Source organism: Mirounga angustirostris, unplaced genomic scaffold, assembly GCF_029215605.1.
Source record: "Mirounga angustirostris isolate CCGP_5_RB_7025 unplaced genomic scaffold, mMirAng1.0.hap1 SCAF_4, whole genome shotgun sequence".
Taxonomy (NCBI): Eukaryota; Metazoa; Chordata; class Mammalia; order Carnivora; family Phocidae; genus Mirounga; species Mirounga angustirostris.
In genome coordinates this window covers 9,356,160-9,381,987 of record NW_026991712.1, presented here as the reverse complement: position 1 = coordinate 9,381,987, position 25,828 = coordinate 9,356,160, and the positions used below count along the sequence as shown (strand labels likewise).

General features: G+C 41.8%; 1 protein-coding gene across 6 annotated transcripts in view; it reads right to left on the bottom strand.

The window, feature by feature from the left end:
• Positions 1 to 188: 188 nt before the first annotated feature.
• TMEM71 (transmembrane protein 71) overlaps positions 189 to 25,828 on the bottom strand; it is a 36,842-nt gene continuing 11,202 nt past the window's right edge. For 4 of the 6 annotated variants that reach the window (XM_045895856.2, XM_045895854.3, XM_045895860.3 and 1 more), the window contains 6 exons: positions 11,719 to 11,892; positions 7,473 to 7,548; positions 3,728 to 3,789; positions 3,574 to 3,634; positions 1,711 to 1,793; positions 212 to 348 (listed from right to left, as the gene is read on the bottom strand). In XM_045895856.2, the coding sequence (XP_045751812.1) occupies positions 1,727 to 1,793; positions 3,574 to 3,634; positions 3,728 to 3,789; positions 7,473 to 7,548; positions 11,719 to 11,892 (440 nt within the window). In that variant the 3' untranslated portion in view covers positions 212 to 348; positions 1,711 to 1,726. The other 2 variants (XM_045895859.3, XM_045895858.3) reach the window with 2 other exon arrangements.

Below are 25,828 nucleotides of genomic sequence, written 5' to 3'. Positions count from 1 at the left end.
GCGCCTCATAGAATTCTCTAAATGAAAATTGATGTTTGAAAACATCTACCCAGGTGGTTGGTTCTCTATCACAGTTCCTATTCTGTTCCCTTTCAACTGCTAGTGTTTGTAAAGGAGACGAATTAATATTATTTTCATGAGCATATTGTAATTATGAGGGCAAAAATTAGATTTTTAAAAAAAAACACATAACTAAATAAAAATGTTTTTTCTCAATTATCCAGTTCCTCACTCCCCTCCAATAAAGCAGTTGATTCCAAGCAGACTGCAAATCAGACAATTTCTGGATATTCAGATTGAAGGCATTCATCAGAGACACTCCTAAATGGTTGTCAAATTTTGGCAAACCTAGATCAGAGATAAGAGAAAAGAAATGCATGATTCATCCACATAGACAGGAAATATGATAACTACTGCAATCACTGTGCACGCACACACACACACACACACACACACACACACACACTAGCTTGAGTAATCATAAGCAGGAAGAGTGGAGCCTCAACTTGGAGTAACTTTTATTTTTATCCCAGCTTGGTACTTAGTTAACCACCATTTTATATTGTTTTCTTTCCCCACCTGCACCACTTCCTCTAGAACAGAAATCCTTACAGGATTTTCCCCATGTTTCTACTCCCTAAAGTTTATTCATTCATTCACCAACTATAGAGACACACATTCCAACATGTAAGAGCAGAGGGAACAGATTTTACCTTACTATGAAGTCATAAATGTGCAAAATGCACCCTGCTGATGCTAACACATAATTGGTAACATGGGATACCTGTGATGACCTTCATTTGAAAGAGACACTTGGGTCAGTGGTGAGCCATATAGACAGTCCCCAAACTCATAGGCTTTAAATTGAACAAAGAAGGTGGTTGAATGAAAATTGCATCATGGGATGAAAAGAGATGGACTTGAGAAGTATAAAGTGTGAAAGAATAGACCCCTAATCTAATCTACAATGCGCAGTGCAGAACAGGCGTGGGACGGCTGCTCCATTAATGTTTGTTGAGCTGAATTAAGTGCTTGCACTCCACCCCCTTAGATTTTCATCCTTGATTGCTGGAGGAGCATTATGAGTCATCCTTGCCTCTAGATGTTAATAACCATGTCTTTGGTTTATTAGCTTCTGGATATGTTTATGTGTGAGGGAGAGGGTTGCAAAATCTTTAATATACAGACACAGAGCTCTTGGTTATAAAGGAAGTATTTTAAGAAATGATGCAGCAAATACATTCAAATTAATGAATATTCATGGCATATCTACTATTCTCAAGATATTGAGATGGATACAAGAATGAAGTCAATAGTCCTTGATTTCATAGGTCTTAAATGTAACAGTGTATGTACAAGAAGCTGGGGAGGGGGCAGCAAACGGGACAAAAATAGAGGGAACAAGAGAAGAACAAGGTAAGTATGGACACAAATAATTAAAGGAGGGATCTTATTGAGGCTGTAGATGAGAGTGTGTAGGATAGAAATATCATCCTCATTCTGATCTCATTTATTTTAGGAGAGAAAAAACAAGGAGCACAGAACAGGGGGAAGTGCTCTGAAAGCAACAGGTGACACTTTGCCCTACAGGTCAAATATTGGCATTCAAAGAAGCCTTCCCTTTCCACATGTCCCCATCTCTCCCAGTCTGGCAAAACCTCCCTCCTGGTGTTCCCCTAGCCTCTGTGCTAACTCTGTACTTGCACTTACCATACTAAATGCGACTTCACTTGCCCTTTACATATCTCTTTAGACTCTGAGATCTCAAGGCCTTGGCATGGCAACCTTGGCACCTAGAGGCAATGTCTGACCATTAGGAGAGACCATAAATTTCTGTTGAGCAGAACTGGACATTCAGTATAGCATAGAATGTATCATAAGTTCTCAACAAAGATTTAGTAGGTTAAGTGATGCCACTTTAGAAATCAAGGGGTAAAGATTTTATTAACCATCTTTCCAAGGTTCTCACAGTTAATGTGCAAAGAATTACCTAGAGAGGTTGTTAAAAATGAAGGCCCCTTGGAAATTTGGATTCAGAAGAGCTGGAATCACGGTAGAAGCTCTCCAGTTGGTTCTAGAGCAGATGTCCCCATGCAATGCATTGGAAAACTCTGCTCTCATTACAGAGTTCTTAACAAGGTTTCATGGTTTCTCTGCCATCTTTTTTTTTTAAATGTTTTATTTATTTATTCATGAGAGTCACAGAGAGAGAGAGAGAGAGAGGCAGAGGCAGAGGGAGAAGCAGGCTCCCCGCCTAGCAGGGAGCCCAATGCGGGACTCGATCCCAGGACCCTAGGATCATGACCTGAGCCGAAGGCAGACGCTTAACCATCTGAGCCACCCAGGCACCCCTCTCTGCCATCTTTCTGATTAATTGTACAAGTTCATCTTAAAACCCAAAGAGAAGGGATTTGAACAATTTGCACCATCTGACAAGCAATGACAATGTTTTTACTTCTGAAAGTTGAGTTACAAAATGGCTCTTTGTGTGAAAATCTGTCCTTTAGACATTGTTGCTTAGTCCAGTCCTGAAAAGTGACACCTCAGCCCAGAAAACTGAGTGTGCATGTGAATCTGTCATCAGTGCCAGGCGAGGTGTACTCCTAAGTCTCTGCAGACCTAGAGAGTGACCTGCAGCCAGAGGGAAAAGGAAGTGAGTATCTTAGAGGAGTTCATGTCATTATTATACAAGGCCTAAAGAGTAAGAATTTCGTGGGTGGCCTCAGGACCCACTTTTCTTCTAACTATGAGGTTAAACAAATCTTAGCTTTATCAATGCCTATCCCCCAGAAACCTGGAATGCCAGGAAACAAAGGGAAACATCACTCAGAGTGTCAGGAAATCAATATTGGCTAGAGTTCTACACAAAATAAATCTTCCCTAAGTCCCATTGTGATTTCAGAATTAACACAATGATTTCATAAATAGGGCAACATCGTGTCAAGAGCAAAGGCCAGTAAACTAATTTGAATTACAGACATCCATCCATCTCCAAGCTATGGGAGCTGGCCTCTGGCAGCCATATTGAAGAGAAGGTAATTAACACAATCCATCTTGTGATGGGATATGGTGTTTTGCAGACTGTTTGAAATTCTGTGAGCATCTCACCCAGACCCCAGTAAGCCTTTGAAATATGATGAGCCATGGCAGTCAGCACACAGGGGGATCGTTAAGTGAGTGAGAGATGGCAGAGAAACCACACTTTGTAACTGAGACCATTTCATGGGCAGTTTGCCAGCTATTTGGGAAACTCTAAGATAAAGGCCTCTCAATAGGAGGTATTTATAAAGGGCAGTGCTATGAATCTATAAAAGCACTCTGAAACGATTTAAAATTTTTAAATTCATGTTATTTATTAAGTCCTACCGCCTTAAAGCTTAATTCTCTATTTTGAGGAATTTGTAGGAATTTAAGAGACAGGATGATAATGTTATTAGATTTTAGCATGAACAAGAAGTATTCTTCAGGACAAATGATCAGGACCTTTTCTGTATGTAGTCATTGCCATCTATTACTCAGCAAAAAGCATTCTCGAGCATAGATTATAGTCATCTCCGTCCAGTCAATACTTACTGAGCATAGATGGTGGATTTGACATAGCTGGCAAGGCCAAGAAATAACGACTTGACAGTGTCTTGGTTAAGAAAGAGAAAATATTTAAGAATTATTTTTAAAGGACCAGAATTGGAATAAAATACAAGGAATAATTTGAGAAGTGGTTACTTACAGGCAATAGTTATCATCAATGAGCATGTGAAGACACTGGCTAATATTCCTCCCAGAAACCATCTGAAACAACAGGATTTCTCAGGTTTAGCAAACTAATTATGCATTTCCAACATTCTTTTAGACTAACTAAAGGCTTGTGATTTACTTTAAGAATTACTATAACTACAATAATATAGTGTGGCATTGGCCAAAGGATAGACATGGAGGTTAATGGCAGAGAATGGAGAGACCAGAAGTGAACCCATATGGGTACAGTTAACTGAGTCTTATCAGAGGAGCAAAATCAGTTTGATGGAGAAGGATAGCCTTCTCAGCAATGGTGTTGAAACAGTTGTATATCCACATGCAAAAGAATGAACGTAACACCTCATATACATCACACCTCAACACAAAATTTAACTATGTAACTCAAAATGAGTCATAGTTCTGAAATGTAACCACAAAAGTATTAAATGTCTAGAAGAAACAAAGGAGAAAAGCCATATGCCAACTGCTTTACAACCTTGCCCAGAAAGTGTGTTAAAATTTTAGGTTTTTACCAATCTGATGGGTATTGTTTTACAGGGTGGAATTTCTTTTTTTTTTTTTTTTTAAGTTTTTATTTATTTATTTGAGACAGAGAGAATGAGAGAGACAGAGAGCACATGAGAGGGGGGAGGGTCAGAGGGAGAAGCAGGCTCCCTGCCGAGCAGGGAGCCCAATGCGGGACTCGATCCTGGGACTCCAGGATCATGACCTGAGCCGAAGGCAGTTGCTTAACCAACTGAGCCACCCAGGCGCCCGGGTGGAATTTCTTTTTAAGATTTTATTTATTTATTTGTCAGGGAGATTGAGAGGGCACGCACAAGCAGGGGGTGTGGCAGGCAGAGGGAGAAGCAGGCTCCCTGCTGAGTAAGGAGCCCAATGTGGGACTTGATCCCAGGACCCTGGGATCAGGACCTGAGCCGAAGGCAGACGCTTAACCGACTGAGACACCCAGGTGTCCCACAGGGTGGATCTTTTTTTAAAAGAATAATTTCCTTATTGTTTTTATTTTCAAAACATGAATCACTGAAAGAAATTATAAATAAATACAGAAGGGAAAGGAAAATATCACCAAAAAACTCCATTGGCCTAAAGCAGTCATTAATAAATGTTGATGAATACCCTTTTAAACATCTCTTTGTATGCATTTAAATTTTTTAATTGAGACTTAAGAGATGTACAATAAAGCACTTAAATTGCACATTTGGATTTTTTTTTTTTAACTGAACTCCTGTATTCCCTACCCAGATGAAGATACAGAATATTTCCAGCAGTTCTAACATTTCCTTTGCCATCCTTCCTAATTTTTCCCCCAGAATTAACCATTCTTCTTTTTTTTTTTTTTAAAGAGAGATAGAGAGGGGGTTGGGAAGGGCAGAGGAAGAGGAAGAGACAGAACCTTAAGTAGGCTTCATGACCAGTGCGGAGCCCCATGTGGGGCTCAATCTCACAACCCCGAGATCATGACCTGAGCTGAAATAAAGAATCAGATGCTTAACTGACTAAGCCACCCAGGCACCCCATTAACCATTATTCTTATAGCTATAATAATGGATTCATTTTGCTTTTTCTTGAATTTTACATGTATCTGTAATCATATAGACTCTTGCATCAGATTCATCCATGCTATTACACATATCAATAATTTTTCTCTTAACCAATCTCTTCCTTAAATAATCCTTTTAAAATTTTTGAATAACTTTAGGGTTACGGAGAAGTTGCAAAAATAGCACAAAGGGTTCTCATTTACCCTTCACCGAGCTTTCCTGAGGATTAGCATCTTATACTACTATGGCATACTGTCATAATGAAGGAACCAACATTGGTACTTCACATTCAACTCCACACGACTTTTGGACTTTACGGTTTTTCCCTAATTTATCCACGTTCCACGAAGCCATCCAAGATGTCTCATGACATTCAGTCATGTCTCCTTAGGTTCCTCTGGGCTGTGACAATTTCTCAGACTCTCCTTGGTTTTGATGACCTTGACAGTTTTGAGGAGTCCTGGTCAGATAATATATAGAACATCCTCAATTTAAGTTTTTCTCTGGTTAGACTGGGGTCTGGAAGCCCACAGAGACAAAGCGCCATTCTCATTACATTGTATCAAGGATACAAGGTATCAGTATAACTTATCCCTGTTGATGTTCACCTTGACCATCTGAGCATCTGAGGTCATATTTGCCAGGTTTTTCGGCTGTAAATTTCCTTTTTTCCCCTTTTCCATGCTGTTTTTTTGCAGGCAAGTTTCTAAATGCAACTCACACTCAATGGATGGGGAGTTAAGCCCCTTCTTAGTGGGGTGGGGGGAGTAGTATCTACAGGAACTAACCTAAGAGGAACACTTCATTAATTAGTCCCATGAAATAAAAGTTTCCATGATCAACTACAGTTTGGAAACACTAAGATAAATAAAGGTAATCATGTTTCTTCGCTATGTTATTTCACTGGGCCTATATTATGCTAATGCACATATGATTCTATGACTTGGGGTAGACAATGCAGAATTTTGCAAACTTACTTTTAACCACAGGACCTCCCCCACTTTTTGTTCTTTTGGTCCTATTGTGATCTAAAAATACTTGATACTACTTAAACCTCTTAATTATCTGGGATGCTTGTTTTAGAATACAGATTTTCACTAGATCTAAATTAGTATCTCAAGGGTTGAGATCCAGGACTCTGTATTTAAAAACACAACTCTCCCAAGTGATGTGAGGTATTTGGCCCTCAAGAGGTGGGCCTTGAGAGCAAGCAACACTTGCTTATCAGAGTTCAAGCACCCCAAAACCCCAGGTCTGGACCATTTATCCCTGTTTCATTGATTCAACAAATACTGATGAGCCCCTGGCACTGGGGTACAGATGTGAAGGAGACGTACAATGTCTCCACTCTCATGGAGCTCACATTCCTGCAGGGAGAGATAGATCATTAACATTTAAACAGGTGAACATATAATAAGTCATGTGGTGATAAATGCTCTGAAGAAAAGTAAAGCTAGGCGTGTATGATAGAGAGTGGTATGCTATTTATACAGGGTTGTCAGGGAAGGTCTCTCTGATGATGTGACATTTGAACAGATTCCAGAAAGAAGTAAGGACACATGTTATGAGGCTTTCTAGAGAAGGCTGTACTAGGCAGAATAAAGAGCAAGTGCAAAGGCCTGAGGCATGAGTACACTTAGGATAGAAGGGACTTGACCGTTGCCCCAGAGACTTGGGCAAGAAAAGAACAAGAATGGCATGCTGGACAGAGGGTAGAATGGAAACATGCCTATAATCAGGCAAGAGCATTATGTGATCTGAGATGCTGAGTGGGCTTCCCTGGAGCACATATTTTATGTTAGGATATAAAAATGTAATGAGAAAATGGAGTCCCAGTGGGGACTCCACATGCCCTTACTGGGACTTCAAGTGCCCTTGAACTCTAAGCAGGGTTACTCAGGTTTTATCTGTAGCAGGGAGTCACTGAGGACTGAAGGACCATATATAATAAAATCTAATTCCTAGCAACATCCATTGTCTTTTGTACACTTTGTGAGATAATGAGAGTGGGGAAGTGATAGAAAAGGGGCACTTATGGGGCACAGGCAAATGAATAAATCTTAACCACGGAGCTACTGAAAATGCATTGTCAAATCAGGTGAGGAAATTATCAATCAATTACAGCTTTATTAATTATGAAACACTGCTGTATGAAAATAAAATCTGAATTACCTTGCACATGCGTAGATGATGAAGCACACAGCCAGCAGAATTGCTGGAAAGGAGACCTCTCGCCACAAACTGGTTTCTAATAGGAAAAATAAAAATAAATGGATTAGAAACCATTGCTGATAATCTTGGAACAACAAAATTGTAATAACATTTCTTTTTTATACACCAAAGAAACCCCACAAAACACATTTTCAAATGGATGTCAGTTCAAGCAATTTGCCATAAGTAACAAGATAAAATTATCAAATGTTGTACAGACTCATTCATTAGATAATTTTAGCAAATAATATTTTTTTTTCTGTCTTTAAGAAATGATTATGCTACATAAACAGTTTGGGGCTTGCCTTTTACTGTAATGCTCGTGAAAGATTTTGTGGAATATATGCTAATGTCAGAAATCTCATTCTGGTGATGATGAGGATCATGCCTAAAATTTGTAGAGTGCCTTATAATTCACAAAGAGTCTTCATACCTCATTGAATCAACACAACAAACTGTGAGGGAGGTAGGGACCACTGTCATTTCTCTGCACACGAGAAGACCAAGACTGAGAGATGATGAAACTTGCCCAAGGTTACACAGCTCTGAGGTGTCAGAGCCAAGATTTAAAAACCATGTCTAGCCAGAACACAATGTTTTGCCTAAAATGGGGCAGGGAAAGAGAATTGCAACTTTGCATACTGGGAGTCTCTAGAGGGCAAAAAAGAGAACATATATTATGAACTATTTGTCCTTGGAAAACTCTGCTATTGGTAAAATATTTCAGTGTTATAGACCCACAGTGGAAATGACACGAAATCCTACAGCAGTTATAATCATAGGAGTTAAACCAATCGTGAACCTGAGTATTGCTCAAGTCACCTAAAAGAAATCAGAGCTGGCTTAAGGACGATCACATAAATATCTAAAGGAAAGGATAAACAGACCTCAGCTTAATTTCTGCCAAATGATTCAAAAGCTCAATTTTGCAGCAGTTGTTTAAAACTTGGAATGACTCTGTGCTGTGAATGTATTTATTTCTTCTATTTCTGCTATGAATGAAGATTGAGTCAGCTAACAAAACCTACTTAGTTCATGATGTGGGTGGAGTACTGAAGATTGGCAATGCAAAATATAGCAGTTGTGAATGATGTCACTGCGAATGTACAGTATTTCATGTATACTGTGAATTCAGTAAGTTATTGTGGGTTCAGCTGAACACTCAATCTAAAGTGTGTTTGTATTCTTAGCTGACTCTGATTTGATGTGGAATTTGGAAAATATTTCCTTACAGAAACAAGTCCAGCTTGACAAACTGCTAAAATCGTTAGACTTGAACAGTGAACAGAGACTGGTTTAAATTCAAATTCTACAAAGATATGATTGTGTGATTTGATATAAGGTATTCACTAGTTCATTGCATCAGTAGCCATTTACTTAGTATCTAGTTTGGTTTAGTTCAACTGTCACTTCCTTCAAGAAGCCCTCCTTGACTCCTTCAACTCCCCTGTGGCCCTCAGCTGCTCCTTCTCTGTACTCCCATCATCCCTCATGCATTTCCATCAGCAATCTTAACGTACTGAATTAAAATTGCTGTTTGTAACAATGGATCGTGTATCACCACATCAAAAACTAATGATGTATTGTATGGTGACTAACATAACATAATAAAATTAAAAAAAATAAAAATAAATAAAACTGCTGTTTGCTTTCTCTAGATTTCCCCACTTGCTTGCAAGCTCCGTGAAAATAGTCAGGATCTATCTGCTGTTCCTTAGTGCTACTGGGGTGGTGCCCCTGGGGAGCCTCGTCTCCCTTCTCTTAGTGCATGGTTCACTTGGAGACTGAGTTCCCTCCCAGCATTCGATCCACTTCTAGCCATTTGGAGCTTCACAGACTTATCAACAAAGTGATTGGCTTTGCCATGTAAATGGGACCCTTCCAGAACCATTGAAATTGGGCTTCTTATTGTAACTCGAGAAGGCTATAATCTCTTTCTGCTGGACTGGAATCTGGGAAGTTGCAGGCACAAGGCCACCAAGAACCACCATAAAGTAATCATAGCCTTTTTAAAGAGTAAAGCTGACATAGAAGACAAGAAACAAAAGAAGTAGAGACTGACAGAAATCTGAAATCTATGCTGGGAATTTTCATTAATTAACCAATAAATTTCATCCGAGTTGGGTTTCCATCCAGTGGAACTCAGAATATCCTAACTGACAGAGATGATGTCAGGCATGCCTGTGTGTCCTAGCAGGTAGAACATCACCTGGACTGCGTGCTCACAAGCTACCTGTGAAGGAGATAGAATAGAATCAGATGTAGAACTTGTCCGCTGGGCCTTCATAGCCAGAAGAAGAAGAGGAAAATCTTTTCTTTCTTTCTTTTTTTTTTTTTAAAGATTTTATTTATTTATTCATGAGAGACAGAGAGACAGAGGCAGAGGGAGAAGCAGGCTCCCCGCAGAGCAGGGAGCCCGATGCGGGACTCGATCCCAGGACCCTGGGATCAGGACCTGAGCCGAAGGCAGATGCTTAACGACTGAGCCACCCAGGCGTCCCAGGAAAATCTTTTCAGTAGAGATACATTCAGAGGGCTAGGGAAGCAGAGGGAAGTGTTACCTCCACCAGCCAAGAAGGGGGCAGACAAGACCCCACAGAGGTGTTCTTTGATTTGGGCCTTGAAGGAGTAGGGTTCTTCTAGGTACCGCAGGCTGGAGACACATTCTGGACACGACACAGCAAAGCACACGTACAAAGGCTTGCTTGACCTGTCTAAACCTGAGTATTCATATCTGTAAAATGGAGGTAGCACAGCTAATTGGCCTACCAGTCTTGCAGCACCTGCTCTGTACCAGGTGCTACGTGGGCAGGTCGGAATCCACAGATAACTGAGACATACTGCCCATCCTCAAGTAGCTCACAGCCTGGTGGACAAGGCACAGAAATAAATATGCAAGAGCAGTGCAGGAAATGGGCATGAGAGAGGGAAACCTTGAAAGCTAGAGGAGCACAAAAAGAGTCACTTAACCACCCCCCCCTTCCAGAGAACAGGGTGGGATCCCTGAAGGAGGTGGCTGTGGATCACCTGGAAACTGTCTAAACAATAAAAGTTGCTTTCTCTGTCATCCCAGCGCCTGGAAGAGAACTACAAAAGCCTTGAATACTTACCTAGTAGCTTTCCTGGGAACAAAATGGAGTGGGGGGATAGTGGCCTTTGGGAAAGGAAGGATGGTCAGTGAGGTGCATATTCATGGTTTTGTGAAGACAAATAAAGAGAAGATTTTTTTTTTTTCCTGTTTAACCTCAGTCTTATGTAATCATAATCTCACATACATTTTGAGTACTTAGGATACAGGACACATGATGCTAAGTGCTTTCCTCCAATTATTTTAGTCATGACCAGGTAGGAACTATGATATCTGCATTTACAGACGAAAATGCTGTTTTAGAGAGTTCAGTGAACTGCTTCTGAGTTACAGCTAACAAGTGGGGGCTGGGCTTTGAACCTTGGCAAGCTGAGGACAGAGCCGTGATGCCACGCTGTGCGCAGACACAATCAATCTGATGTTGGCAAACTGGAGGTTGAAGAACATGCTTGTTGAATTTATTTCAGACTTACTCTTGACAGGAAATACCAATATCTTTATATCTTTCGACTTTCCCTTGCCAGACTTCTGTCTTCCTTCCTTTCTTTTTCTTCTTCTTCTTTTTTTAAATTTTATTTATTTATTTAACAGAGAGAGACACAGCGAGAGAGGGAACACAAGCAGGGGAGTGGGAGAGGGAGAAGCAGGCTTCCCGCCGAGCAGGGAGCCCGATGTGGGGCTCGATCCCAGGACCCTGGGATCATGACCTGAGCCGAAGGCAGACGCTTAACAACTGAGCCACCCAGGCACCCCCTTTCCTTTTCTTCTTATAGAATATGTCACACACACAGCTAAGCATGAACATAAAATCACAGACAGCTGTGTATATATCACCCAGCTTTAGCAAAGCTTAACATTTTGCCAAATGCCTTTGGGGTTTTTAAAAAAGAAATAAAATGTTGCAAATCCAGTCCTTCTGGTGTCTCTAAGATGACACCCCAAAAGCAGGCACCTCCTCTGTGCATGCGTCACCCGCCGCAGCAGCACCAGGGTCCTCCCCTGCTCCCACAGGCCGACCCCGTTCCCAAGTGCACCTTAGTCATCTCTAACTCATTCTTTGGCCCTGAAAGGAAGAGTTATTTGGGTGTTGCAAAGATGAAAAAAAAAAAAAAAACTCACTTGCATGATCCAATATGTTCCCCAGGAAATGTTCAGAAGCCATCACATGAGACTGAAGAGGCCCGTCGTGGGAGTTTTGTCTCGAAGTCGGAGACACCGCATGGTTGGGGGAGGAGGCTGCATTCGGCTGCTCTGACTCCCAGGCATCCGTCAGGGAACGGTCAGAATCCCCTCCTGGAAAAGAAGGGCTCAGTGTGCGTGTGCCGGTGTGTGGTCATTGACTTTCCAGGCACAGTAGCCAATGGTCATCCCCATTGCAATGCTTTGGGAGTCCGATGGGAGACGGGTCTCTGGGTCGGGTGGTATTTCAATTTGTCCTCATCTTTGAAGGGCCCCAGAGGAAAAGACTCTTCAATGCAGAGACGAGCAAAGGCCAGAGGCATGAAAGTGTAGTGAAGGAGGCCCATTCCAATGTGGTTAGAGCAAAGGGACCCGGTGGGACATGAGGCTGGAAAGTGAGACTGAGGGTGGGTCACAGGAGGCACCACCTTCCCAGTAGAGGAGTCTGGAATTTTTTTTTTTTTTAAGATTTTTATTTATTTGCGAGAGAGAGAATGAGAGACAGAGAGCATGAGAGGGGGGAGGGTCAGAGGGAGAAGCAGACTCCCCGCCGAGCAGGGAGCCCGATGCGGGACTCGATCCCGGGATTCCAGGATCATGACCTGAGCCGAAGGCAGTCGCTTAACCAACTGAGCCACCCAGGCGCCCGAGGAGTCTGGAATTTATGCTGCAGACAGTGGAGTGCTGGAGTGGCTCTGGGTGAGGGTGCCACTGGACACGCACACTTCTGTGGCATTTTCAGGTAGATAAAGTAATATGTGGTTTTGGTATATGGTAAAATCTAGGTGGCCTTGATGATCATGAACTAGTAGCCTAAGACTCATGTATAGAAGAAGACTAATGGATAAAATATCTCACTCTTAATCCCTGAGTGCTTTGGGGGTTGTACAGATGGATTTGAAAGATGTGTGATGAGTACGTGAGCCTCTCTTTTTAAAAGATTTATTTATTTATTTTGGGGGGCGCAGGGGCAGAGAGAGAGACAGAATCTCAAGCAGCCTCCCTGCTGAGCGAGGAGCATGACTCGGGGCTTGATCTCTGGACCATGAGATCATGACCTGAGCTAAAATCAAGAGTCTGACAATCAATTGACTGATTCACCCAGGTGCCCCCGCCTCTCATCTTTATTGCACCAAACTATAGCAGAGCCAAGTCCTTCTATTTCTCATTCATTCATTCAGCAAACATTTACTGGATGTGATTCTATATGAGGAGTTGACCCAGCTGCTAGAATACAATTGTGAAGATGATGTCTCTGCCCTCATGTGCCTTATGTTCTGGTGGGGGAGAAAGATAATAGCTGTGAAGGACATTCTCCCTCTATAAAATACCTTAAAATGCTGGATAAAATATAATAAACATCTTAACTTTTTTTTTTTTTTTTATTCAAGGAGGCTGTGGTCTGGAGAGGGACAGACATACACGCCAACAATTAGGATGCAGTATGGGGTCATTGCTACCATGAAGGGCAGCAGAAGGCATCCAGTGAGAGTCTAGGAAGGAGTGTCTGAGTCCATCAGTGGAATCCAGGCAGGCTTCACAGATGAGATTGTACTTAAGTGAAAACTTGATGAGTAGGAGTTCTTCCAGGGAGACAGCAGGAAGATGGAAGGGCAGAGACAGAATAAATAGGAGGGGAGGAGGGGAAGGAGCAAGAGGACAAGGGAGAGACGAGGAGGAAAAGAAGAAAAGACATCAACCCATGCGAGAACATGAAGGAGGGTGTTCCCTGAAGTGCGAGTTCTCCTATGAGCCAGATAGGGGAGCATGTGAGTGTGGGAACTCCTAGGAGGTGATCTTGGCTGGACTGCTAAGCAGGGGTCCGGTCATGAAGGGCCTCATGGGTCACACTCAGTTGCTATGATATATTCCCAGGCAATTTGGAGCATGAATGTAATGTGAGGACTGCTCTGTGTTGAAGGGCTCGCTCAGCAATGAGAGACTCCCAGCTCCTGGGAATGATTGTGGAACCCCCAAAATACATGGGGTCCTCATATAACAGTGCTTCTTTTTTTTTTATTTTATTCTTATGTTAATCCCCATACATTACGTCATTAGTTTTAGATGAAGTGTTCCATGATTCATTGTTTGTGCATAACACCCAGTGCTCCATGCAGAATGTGCCCTCCTCAATACCTACCACCAGGCTAACCCATCCTCCCACCCCCCTCCCCTCTAGAACCCTCAGTTTGTTTTTCAGAGTCTATCGTCTCTCATGGTTCGTCTACCCCTCCGATTTCCCCCGCTTCATTCTTCCCCTCCCGCTACCTTCTTCTTCTTCTTTTTTTTCTTAACATATATTGCATTATTTGTTTCAGAGGTACAGATCTGAGATTCAACAGTCTTGCACAATTCACAGCGCTTATCAGAGCACATACCCTCCCCAGTGTCTATCACCCAGTCACCCCATCCCTCCCACCCCACCCCCCACTCCAACAACACTCAGTTTGTTTCCTGCGATTAAGAATTCCTCATATCAGTGAGATCATATGATACATGTCTTTCTCTCTTTGACTTATTTCACTCAACATAATACCCTCCAGTTCCATCCACGTTGTTGCAAATGGCAAGATCTCATTCCTTTTGATGGCTGCATAATATTCTGTTGTATATATATACCACCTCTTCTTTATTCATTCATCTGTCGATGGACATCTTGGCTCTTTCCACAGTTTGGCTACTGTGGACATTGCTGCTATAAACATCGGGGTGCACGTAGCCCTTCGGATCCCTACTTTTGTATCTTTGGGGTAAATACCCAGTAGTATAACAGTGCTTCTTAACTGGAGGAGATTTCTGCCCCCAGGGATATTTGACAATGTCTGAAGACGTTTTTGGCTGTTACAAATTGGTGTGTGTGTGTGGGGGGGGGTGGTGAGTTGCTACTGTCATCTAGTGAATAGAACCCAGGGATGCGGTTACCATCCTATAATGCACAGGCGGCCTCACAATGAGGGACTGTCCAGTCCCAAGTGTCAATAATGCTGAGGTTGTGAAACCCTGTCACAGAGGGAGCAGACCCAAGTGTAGAAGGAATGTTGATCATTAGTGCTCTTTCAGCAACTCTGGTAAGCACTTACGCGCACAGAACATCTGTATTTTCCTACATTTTCTATATCTTCCTGATTGCCCTTACTCTTGTCAAAACACCCTACATTCCGCCTTCACAGGGCAAATCATAATTTATGATGTCATAATTATTATATAAACACATACTATATAATACGTAATTTGTGTCATTTTTGTTTAATATCCGCCTCCCTTGCGAGACTAAAAGCACCATGAGAAAAAGTACACTTCACCTGCCCCAGCCCCAGACACCAGCAATAATGTGGAACGTATTGTTAGCATTCAGTAAGGTATGTTAATAAGTAGAGAGTTCTGGTAGGGGGGCAGGGAGGATGAGACATGAGAAGCCGCTATAACAACTTGGGCCACTGTAACAGGGTCACAGCCATAGAGACAGGGGTCAGTGCTCGCCTTTATGGAGGCTCAAGCTGATTTGAGGTTGAGGCTTTAAGCAGGGAGAGTCACCTCCTAGCCCAGGCTGGTGGGCTGACTCTGCATGTGGGGCTCCCCTCCCACTCAGCCTGGATACTGAGCAAATGAGCTGGTGCCTTTGGACCAGAGAATTTCTGCCAACCTTGCAGTCTCCCTCCCACCATCCCACCCACAACCTGCGGCCGCTTGACAAAACGCAGTCTGCAGAAGCATCTCTGCTGGTTGCCATAGAGAAAGGAAACAGCAGAAAGTGAAACGCAGGGATCATCCAGTAATGATCATGCTGCAGAGGAGGTCCTGAACCATGTGCCCTACAGTGCCAGGCACAATGGCCACGCTCCCAAAGCAACCCAAGCATTCATCAATAGATGAATGAATAAAGAAAATCCTGCCATTTGCAATGCCATGGATGAACCTGGGGGACATTATGCTAAGTGAAATAAGCCAGTCCTAGAAGGACAAATACTGCGTGACTCCATTTACACGAGGTACCTAAAATCGTCAGTCATAGAGACAGAGAATAGAATGGTGGTTTCCAGGGGCTGGGGAGCGGGGAATGGGGGATTGCTGTTCAATGGGTATAAAATTTCAGTTACGCTAGGTGAATAGATTCTAGAGATTCACTAAATAACATAGTAGCTATACTTAACAACTGTATTGTGCTCTGCAACATTTGTTAAGAGGGTAGATCTCATATTAATTGTTCTTACTACAAACACACACACACACACACACACACACACGGACACAGGGAAACTCTGGAGTGGTTGGATATTCCTAATGTCTTGATTGTGGTGATGGTGCCACAGGTGTTCACACCTGTTCAAACTCATCAAATTTACACATTAAATATGTATAGTTCTTTGTAAGTCAGTTATATCTCAATAAAGCTGTTAAAAAAAAGAGAGAGAGAGAGAGAGAAGCCTATCTGGTCAAATTCACGTGGAAGCGAGAAAGATCTCAGAACTTTCACGGCCGATTATTTCCTGAAGAGTGACGCTTAACTAAAATCTGCAGAGCTGTGGATGGGAGACATGTGAGAGTAATCAGAATGTCCCTGTGTTCTGCTGCCTTGTTAAACTTAGAGCTTTGTACTGGGAGCTGGATGAACTAAAAATGTGTCCTATGTGGAGTACTGGACTATTATGCAGACTTTTCTAGAAGAGATGGCATTAAAGAAGGAAACTACAAAAAAAATCTTAACATTAAAGAATGGTCAAGGAATTTTCATCTGTGGGAAGACATGGTTTGTCCCCAAATGTACACTTTCCCTAACTGACATTTAATTTTTGTCTCCAACCTTAACAATAAATGAGAGGATCCTAATGCAGATATTTCAGCAAACAGCTCTTCTGTATTACATTTGAAGATATTAATTCTATTCTGTTTCTCCCGATTTATTTAAATTCAATCTAGCTTACTTCTGTTTTAAAAGGGTGTGTTTCTTCTAAGCGTATTTCCATATCCTTGCATATAAAATGGGCATTATTGTTTGCCATGGAGGGAAACACAAAGCCACATACAGATGTTGCCATCAAAGATATTTATAGGAGAGGCATTCGCTCCGGAGAAAGCCACAGACCTCTAGCTGGGAAGCTTTGCCTGAGGTTGTCTTGCCTTTCTTTCCTCGGACTGGCAGAAGTGGAGTGGGCAGTCCTAATCAGTCCTCCCTGCAAGAATGCTTTATCTTCTTTCAGTATGACTCACAGGCCCTGGGAATGTCTCCCGAACTGCAGTCTCGGGGTCTGGGGAGCTGCAAAATGCCATGGCTGAAAAATGAATTGCAGCTGATGAGGAAGGTGTCTAGACACAGCTGCAGAAGGGGTGAGCTAAGGATAAAATAGGCAACCAATAAAAATCCTTTTTAGTCTCAAAAATGAGGCACGAGAAAGTCAGGGGAAGTAAGTTTTGATTGCATCCCTTGCCCAGAGAGAAAACAGCAGAACAATTTAATTTTGAATTCTTCTTGAGTCTTCTAACGAGGCAACATTTCCAGAGAAAAATAAATTGCTGATAAAAGTCACAGGGCCTTGGGTAAATCCGGAAAACAAGAAGTCTGGGGAAGATTTGATTACAGTTGACAGCAGAGATGAGGGATTTCAAAGTCCTGTGTGCACCCGGTTTGCCTAATTACTGATTTTGGAGGGGGGTGGTTTGATTTGTTATATTTAGAAGATATTTGGAAACCATGGGAATTTTAGCAAGATATCTCATACTCGTGCAGCACTGCTGTGGTCCAATTGCTTTATAATTGTTTGGACATGTTTCCAGGAGGCAACTATGGGAAAACTAGATGTTAATTTCCGAATATGTGAAACATTGCCTTTAGAACACCGAGTCTCAGACTTCCAGGATCCAAGCATCATTTTCCTGATTTTTGTTGTATCCCAGAGCCTGCCTACTCTTAGCCTTTTTTAATATTTTCTTTAAATTGTTTCATTAAATCTTGCCCTTTGAAGGAAACTTTATGTCAATCACTTAAATGCCATAAAGAGAAGGTAAATGTAAAACTGAGTGCAATGAAAATGAGACTTTATTTAATTTGCCCTAAATACTGTTGTACCAGAAAGCTCTGAGCCTGTTCTTTGTTAAAAGAATTTGGTGAAAACAAAAGACTAGCAAGAGTTTGAGCCTTAAAGCTACCAAAATTCTAAACTGAGACTTTCTCCTTGGTTATGTTGCGAGGACTGAGAGAATTGGAAAAGGGACTGCAGCTTCTCTGTCACTGTGAGATTCAGTGTTCATGACTTCTTTTTTTAAAAGATTTATTATTCATTTTGAGAGAGAGAGAGAGAGCACACAAGTGGGGTTGGGAGGAGCAGAGGAAGAAGGAGAAGCAGACTCCCCGCTGAGCAAGGAGCCCTACATGGGGCTCTATCCCAGGACCCTGGGATCATGACCCTAGCAGAAGGCAGATGCTTAACCAACTGAGCCACCCAGGCGCCCCGGTGTTCATGACTTCTATATCCTAGAGGTGTCTGCCACCCCAGCCCACACTTCAGGAAATGTTGCTTTAGAACCGAGAAGAGACTTGCCCCATGTACTCAGGAAAGCCAGCCTAGAACCAAGGGATGGAAACTTTCAAAAACCACCCGATGGGTCAACATAGGCAAGCCAAGCTGCAGCAGTATTACCAGTGAGAGGAAGAGGCCACCTTAAAAAGTCACGGCAGTCCAAAATGAGCAAATCCATGGAGACAGCAAGCAGACCAATGGTTGTAAGGGGCTGGGGGTGGGAAGGAGGGACGGGGAATAGGGAGTGACTGGTAATGAGTGTGGGGTTTCTCTTTGGGGTGATGAAAATGTTCCAGAATTAGAAAGGGGTCATGGTTGCTTGGGGCAGTCACTGTGGAAAATACTATGGAAGTTCCTCAAAAAATTAAAAATAGAGCTACCCTATGATCTAGGAATCACTTTACTGGGGATTTACCCAAAGAATACAAAAACATTAATTTGAAAAGACACATGGGCCTCTATGTTTATTGCAGCATTATTTATAATAGACAAGATATGGAAGCAGCCCAAGTATCCATCGATGCATGCACGGATAAAGAAGATGAGGTGTGGGGGCGCCTGGGTGGCTCAGTTGGTTAAGCAACTGCCTTCGGCTCAGGTCATGATCCTGGAGTCCCGGGATCGAGTCCCGCATCGGGCTCCCTGCTCAGCAGGGAGTCTGCTTCTCCCTCTGACCCTCCCCCCTCTCATGTGCTCTCTCTCTCATTCTCTCTCTCAAATAAATAAATAAAATCTTTAAAAAAAAAAAGAAGATGAGGTGTGTGTGTATATATATATATATATATATATACACACACACACACACACACACAATGGGATATTACTCAGCCATCAAAAAGAATGAAATCTTGCCATTTGCAACAACATGGATGGATTTAGAGGATATAAGGCTAAGTGAGATCAGTCAGTCAGAGAAAGGCAAATACCATATGATTTTACTCATATGTGTATTTTAAGAAACAAAACAAATGAACAATAATAGCCAAGAGACAAGCCAGGAAACAGACTCTTAACTATGGAGAATAAACATAGTGATCAGAGGGGAGGTGGTGGGGGGATGGGTGAAATAGATGAAGGGGTTAAGAGTACACTTATCATGATGAGCGCTGAGTAATGTAGAGAATTGTTGAATCACTGTATTCTACACCTGAAACTAATTTAACACTGTTAATTATATTGGAATTAAAATAAATTTTTTAAAAAGTGATCATGGTTGCACAAACTACCTTGTGAATATATTTTTAAGAATCACTGAATTGTACACATTAAAAGGGTAGATTTTATGATATGTGAATTATATCTCAATTAAAACGTAATGAGTGCTCCTGATTACTGTAGGCATTTGTGCCCATCTGCCAGGGATACCAGGAGTAGGTAAAATGACCCCTGTGTTGCCATCTGATTAAAGATTCCTTACATAACTTATTTATCAGAAACTTTCAAGACTATAGGACACTTGAATTGACTTCTTTATTAAGCTGTACACCACTAGCCATTTCTTCATATTCTCCTCTTCTATGACATGCTCTTCTGGTTCCCTGTCTGAGAAATTTTCCCGAGAGAACCTTTCCTGGGTATAATGTACTGAGCGTGTGCTCAAGACTCTTGGGTTCGAATCTGGGCTATGCTACTTATTAGTTGTGTGGCCCCAGGGAAAGTGTCTAATCTGCCTTAGTTTTGCCTCTCTATAAAATGGAGATAAGAATAATATTCTCTCCATCTTGTTGCAAATGATAGGATTTCCTTTTTTCATAATGCTGATTAATGGGGCGCCTGGGTGGCTCAGATGGTTAAGTGTCTGCCTTCGGCTCAGGTCATGATCCCAGGGTCCTGGGATCGAGCCCTGCACCCGGCTCCCTGCTCATCGGGGAGCTTGCTTCTCCCTCTCCTTCTCCTGCTCCCCCTGCTTGTGCTCTCTCGCTCTGTCAAATAAATAAATAAAATCTTAAAAAAAATTAATGCTGATTAATATTTCATTATATGTATATACCATATTTTTTTCCCCATTCATCATTGATGGGCATTTGGGTTGTTTCTCTGTCTTGGCTCCTATAAATAATGCTGCAGTGAACCTGGGAGTGAGGATATCTCTTTGAGATTTTGATTTCAATTTCTTTGAGTACATGCCTAGAAGTGGGATTGCTGGATCATATGGTAGTTCTATTTTTAATTTTTTTTTTTGTGAAACCTTTACATAGTGGCTGGACCAATTTACATTCCCACCGACAATGCACAAGAGTTCTCTTTTCTCCACAACCTCACCAACATGGATGTGCCTAAAGGACATTATGCTAAATGAAATAAGTCAGACACAGAAGGAGACATACTATGTGATTTCAGCAGTCCATGTTTCAGATGTACAAGATGAATAAGTCCTACTAATCTAATGCACAGCACAGAACTTATAGCTAACAATGCTGTGTTATGGACAAAAGTTTGCTAAGAGGGTAGGTCTTATGTTGAGTGTTCTTAACACACACACACACACACACACACACACACACACACGAGTAATACTCCTTCACAGACACTGGAGAGAGGGGATGTACATAATATGGATTGGTTGGGGGATACCTGGATGGCTCATTTAGTTAAGCATCTGCCTTTGGCTCAGGTCATGATCTTGAGGTCCTGAGATTGAGCCTCATGTGGGGCTCCCTGCTCAGCGGGAGTCTCCCTCTCCCTCTGCCCCTTCCCCTACTTGCTCTCTCTCTCTCAAATAAATAAATAAAATCTTTAAAAAAATATATGGATTGGTTGGGATAACTCTGGCCCATGACACTCATCATTGTTAGGGGAAATAATGATTGGAGCTTCTGTTTGACCTCCTCAGTTCCTTTCTTAACTCTCCTTTCTGCTCATTCACATTTTCTATAGTTAAACCCCTTTATTCCAGAGACCTCTACAACTTCTCCTATTGGCTTCCGAAGGAATATCTTTAGGTCCTTTCTTGTTCTGCAATGCTTTTATTATGTTTCCTCTGGCTATCTTTCCACTTCCCATTGGTGCCTCAAATTCAGTTCATGTGAAATAGAATTTGTTGTCTCGTTTCTTGACTCAAATCTGTTCTTTTTTTTTTTTTTTTTGCCTCTTTAGTGCTAAAAAGTCCCAAGCAGAACACCAGCTCCTATGCTAATATGTACTTTTCATGAATTAGTGCATATCATCCTCACAATAATTCTATGTGTTACTATTATCCTCCTTTATATGTGAAGAAATGGAGGTCAGGGGGGTTAACTAACTTGCCCAAGAACACTCAGGTTGGAAAAGATGGTTTCAGGACTTGAATTCAGGCCCATTCAGCTCAAACGCCCATTCTCCTCATCACTCTGCCCGCACTACCTTCCAGGCGTTCATGATGGCTGAACTTTTCCTGCCGACCCTCAGTGTTCTTTGATTCTTCCCACTTCTCATTGTTACTTTCAGTCGTTCACCAAGCTGTCCATTCTGCTTGAAGAATATTCGTTAAATCTCTTCCTTCCTCTCTATTTCCAGATCCATATTCCTTTGTCTGCCTGTTGGTTTTAATTGCCCCTGAGCTCCCACTTGGTACCCTTCATCCAATCTTCACTTCATGTTACTGTCAAGGTAATCTTTTTTTTTTATTCTTATGTTAATCCCCATACATTACATCATTAGTTTTAGATGTAGTGTTCCATGATTCATTGTTTGTGCATAACACCCAGTGCTCCATGCAGAATGTGCCCTCCTCAATACCCATCACCAGGCTAACCCATCCTCCCACCCCCCTCCCCTCTAGAACCCTCAGTTTGTTTTTCAGAGTCCATCGTCTCTCATGGTTCGTCTACCCCTCCGATTTCCCCTGCTTCATTCTTCCCCTCCTGCTACCTTCTTCTTCTTCTTTTTTTTTCTTAACATATATTGCATTATTTGTTTCAGAGGTACAGATCTGAGATTCAACAGTCTTGCACAATTCACAGCGCTTACCAGAGCACATACCCTCCCCAGTGTCTATCACCCAGTCACCCCATCCCTCCCACCCCACTCCCCACTCCAGCAACCCTCAGTTTGTTTCCTGCGATTAAGAATTCCTCATATCAGTGAGATCATATGATACATGTCTTTCTGTTTTTACTGTCAAGGTAATCTTTGAAAATTCAAATCTGATTATGTTATCACTCTGCTCAAGAGCCTTCTAAGATACTTTTGATCGAGTAGGATAAAATACAAGCTCCTCAACACGGCACAGAAGGTTCTCCAAATATAACTTCAGTCTATCTTTCCAGGCTCATCCCCCACCGCCCTGCCTCCTTCTCTTCTCGTTGTCCTGTTTATACATCCTTGTTATTGTGGGAACTAGGATACACTCCATTTAATTAATCTTTTGTTTGTATAAGAATTATGTCTTCATTTAACAAATACTTACTCTGTTTTTAAATTGATCTAGTAATACACTCTCACACACACAAGTGCATTTAAAAACTGGTGAAATCTTAATCATATTGTTTCAGTGTTAATTTCCTGGTTTTCACAATGACTGTATATAGTTGAGTAAGTTGTAACCAGTGAGGGAATCTGGATGAAGAGTATGCAGGCCTTCTCTGTACTATTTTTAGCAACTTTTCATGAATCTATAATTCCCACAACTTAAAAAGTTTTTTTTTAAAAAAATGCACGTAGCATTGTGTTTTCTGTCCAAGAAGCAGAATGAGAAAAATAGTAAGACATGCAAGTACTATACCTTTAAATTATTATATTGTTGTATTATATGACTCCCCTTGCTTGCTGTTTGAGCCTGGGCTGTGGGGTATATGTTGGATTTCATCTTGGAAAGAAAAGCAAAATCCTTACTGGCACTAGAGCAAAGACTGGGCTTTTGAACCAGACAGACCCACACTGGATTCCAGTTCTGCTGTTTATAAACTAAGTGAACTTGGGCAAGTCAGTTAACCCTGAGCCTCACTTTCACTGTAATTATAAAAAATTCTGATCATATGACCTACTTCCTAGGGGGTTTGGGGATACTTAAACAAGATAATGTATATAAACAAGGTAATATACTTAAACAGGACAAATGTAAAGTACTTAGCTTATAAATAAACACGCTTGACTCCTTTCTTTAAGGCCACATCAGCAAATCCTGTTGGCTCTTTTTTTTTTTTTTTTCCTGTTGGCACTATCTTTGAAATGTATCCAGAATCCTACTGCTTCTCACCTCTACCTGCTTAGTTCAAGCTCCTATTCTCTCCCCACTGAGTCACTCCAACAGCCTCTTAACTGGTTTCCTTGCTTGCTCCCCAATACGTACCTTACATTTAATCTGAACACAGCAGCCTGAGATATCTTGTCAATGTGTAAATGGAATCATGTTATTCCTCTGATCAAAATCCTCCAGTGGGTTCTCCTCTTACTCAAAGTAGAAGGCAAAGCTTTTGAATTGGCCTCCCATTGTCCCTGTCCTTCCTCACTTGCACCCAGCCACATACCTCTTCGATCCTATCTTCTCTCCTCCCCCTTACACTCAGCCCTGGGATGCTCCTAGTCCAGAATCTTTGTGCTGGCATTTCCTTTGCCTGGATTGTTCCTCTCCTAGATGCTTTAGTCCCACTTTTAAGTCAATGCTCAGAAGTCATTCTCGTGAGGCCATCTTAATCACCCTACTTAAACCTGCAATCCCCATCTCTTCTTCCTCTCTTGTTCCCCACACCACTTACCATTTTTAACATGCTATGTAACTTATGTATTGTCTGCCTCCCCCCACAGGGATGCAAGTTCCATGAGAACAAGTTTGTTTGCCACTATGTTCCAGTGTGTAGAATGGTGCCTGGTACATAGCTGGCCCTCAATAAAATCTTCCAAGTGAATGAATGAATGAATGAATTCCAGAAGAGTGAACATCATGAGCACAGCTACAGAAGTGTGGAAGAACATGGTCCATTCAGGAAACTGAGTGGATGAGTGTGACCAGAGTGGAATGTGTGTGTATGAGGGACCAAGTCTTTCTCCTTCCCTTTTCAGAAGACATCTTGAAGGGTCCTCAATACCCCATGCCTCTATTTCCTTACCTCCCACACTCTTCATCCTCCACCCTCTGGTTCTCTCTCTTTTTTTAAAGGTTTTATTTATTCATTTGAGAGAGTGAGAGTGAGAGAGAACACAAGCGGGGGGGGGGGGGTGCAGGGGAGGGAGAAGCAGACTCCTCCCTGAGCAGGGAACCCGATGCAGGGCTAGATTCCAGGACCCTGGGATCATGACCTGAGCCAAAGGCAGGTGCTTCACCAACTGAGACACCTAGGCATCCCTCCTAGTTCTCTTCTGCCTCTATCACTCCACCACCAATAACTTCCAGATCAATGAAACCGGTTGTCATCTTGTTTAACCCCTGGGCATGATTTGCACTGATGACTGGCCCATCCTTCTCGAAGCACTATTTTCCTTTGATTCTCATTTCACAACACTTAGTTTTCCTCTCACCTCTCTGGATGCCTCCTCTCAATCCCTTTAGCAGGCAAATCCTGTCCTATTAACCCATTCAAAACGCTCCCTTCTAGACTCCCTCTTTGCCAACTCTACCCTCTTCCTAATCTTTCTTACCCATTCCATGGCCTCAGGGGCCACCTAGAGTGAGGCGACTCACGGATGTGTAGTTTTATCTCACACTGTCCCTTGGATCTCCAGATTGACTTGCTCCTTATATCCCAAAGGAACTTAAACTCAACATGCTCTAAACCATGCATGTGGTCTTCCCTCACCCAGCAAACCTACTCCCTAGATTCCTCAGACCTAGCCATTTTGTCTCTTGAGTCCAGAACGCCGTTACCTTTCCCCTTTGCCCATCGAAGCCCTTCCCAATTTGTAGAAAACAGCTCAAATGCCACTTCCATGGGGACAACTTTCCTGAGTTTCTGATTGGGTAAAATCTCCCGTTACATCATATACTTTTTCTCCATGGCATTTACCATAATTATTTTATATTTATTTGTGCAATTATTTGACAAAGATTGAACCTCACCCCACTGCCCCAGCAAACTAAAGGCTGGGGTTATGTTATTTGTATTTACTCTTGTGTCCCCAGACCTAGCACACTGCCTGGCAGATGGTAGGTGCCCAATAAATATCCATTGTTTCCATTCTAGTAATAAAAATAATTGTAACTACAAATCACTGAGTACCAGGGATTGAACTATGCTTGACATTCATGTCCCATTTAATCTTTAAGATACACTTTGAGTCCACATCATTGTGTTTATGTACATATATGTGTATCTATACACACATATTTACATATATTAATATTGTATTATGTATATTGCATAATATGTTTAAACAATATCATGTATATTTAATATGTATACATGTATATATATGATATACATGTATATCTAATATATATAGCATGTATTTCAACAGGAATATATATATATTATTATACTCTGCATATGTATCTTGTTTTTAAAATAAGGAAATTGAGACATAGCCAAATTAAGTAACTATCTCAGTTGCTTGGGACTTGGACTTGGGACTTGGACCCCAACTTCAGTGTCTTTTCTCCATCTATAGCCCATATAGAGAAG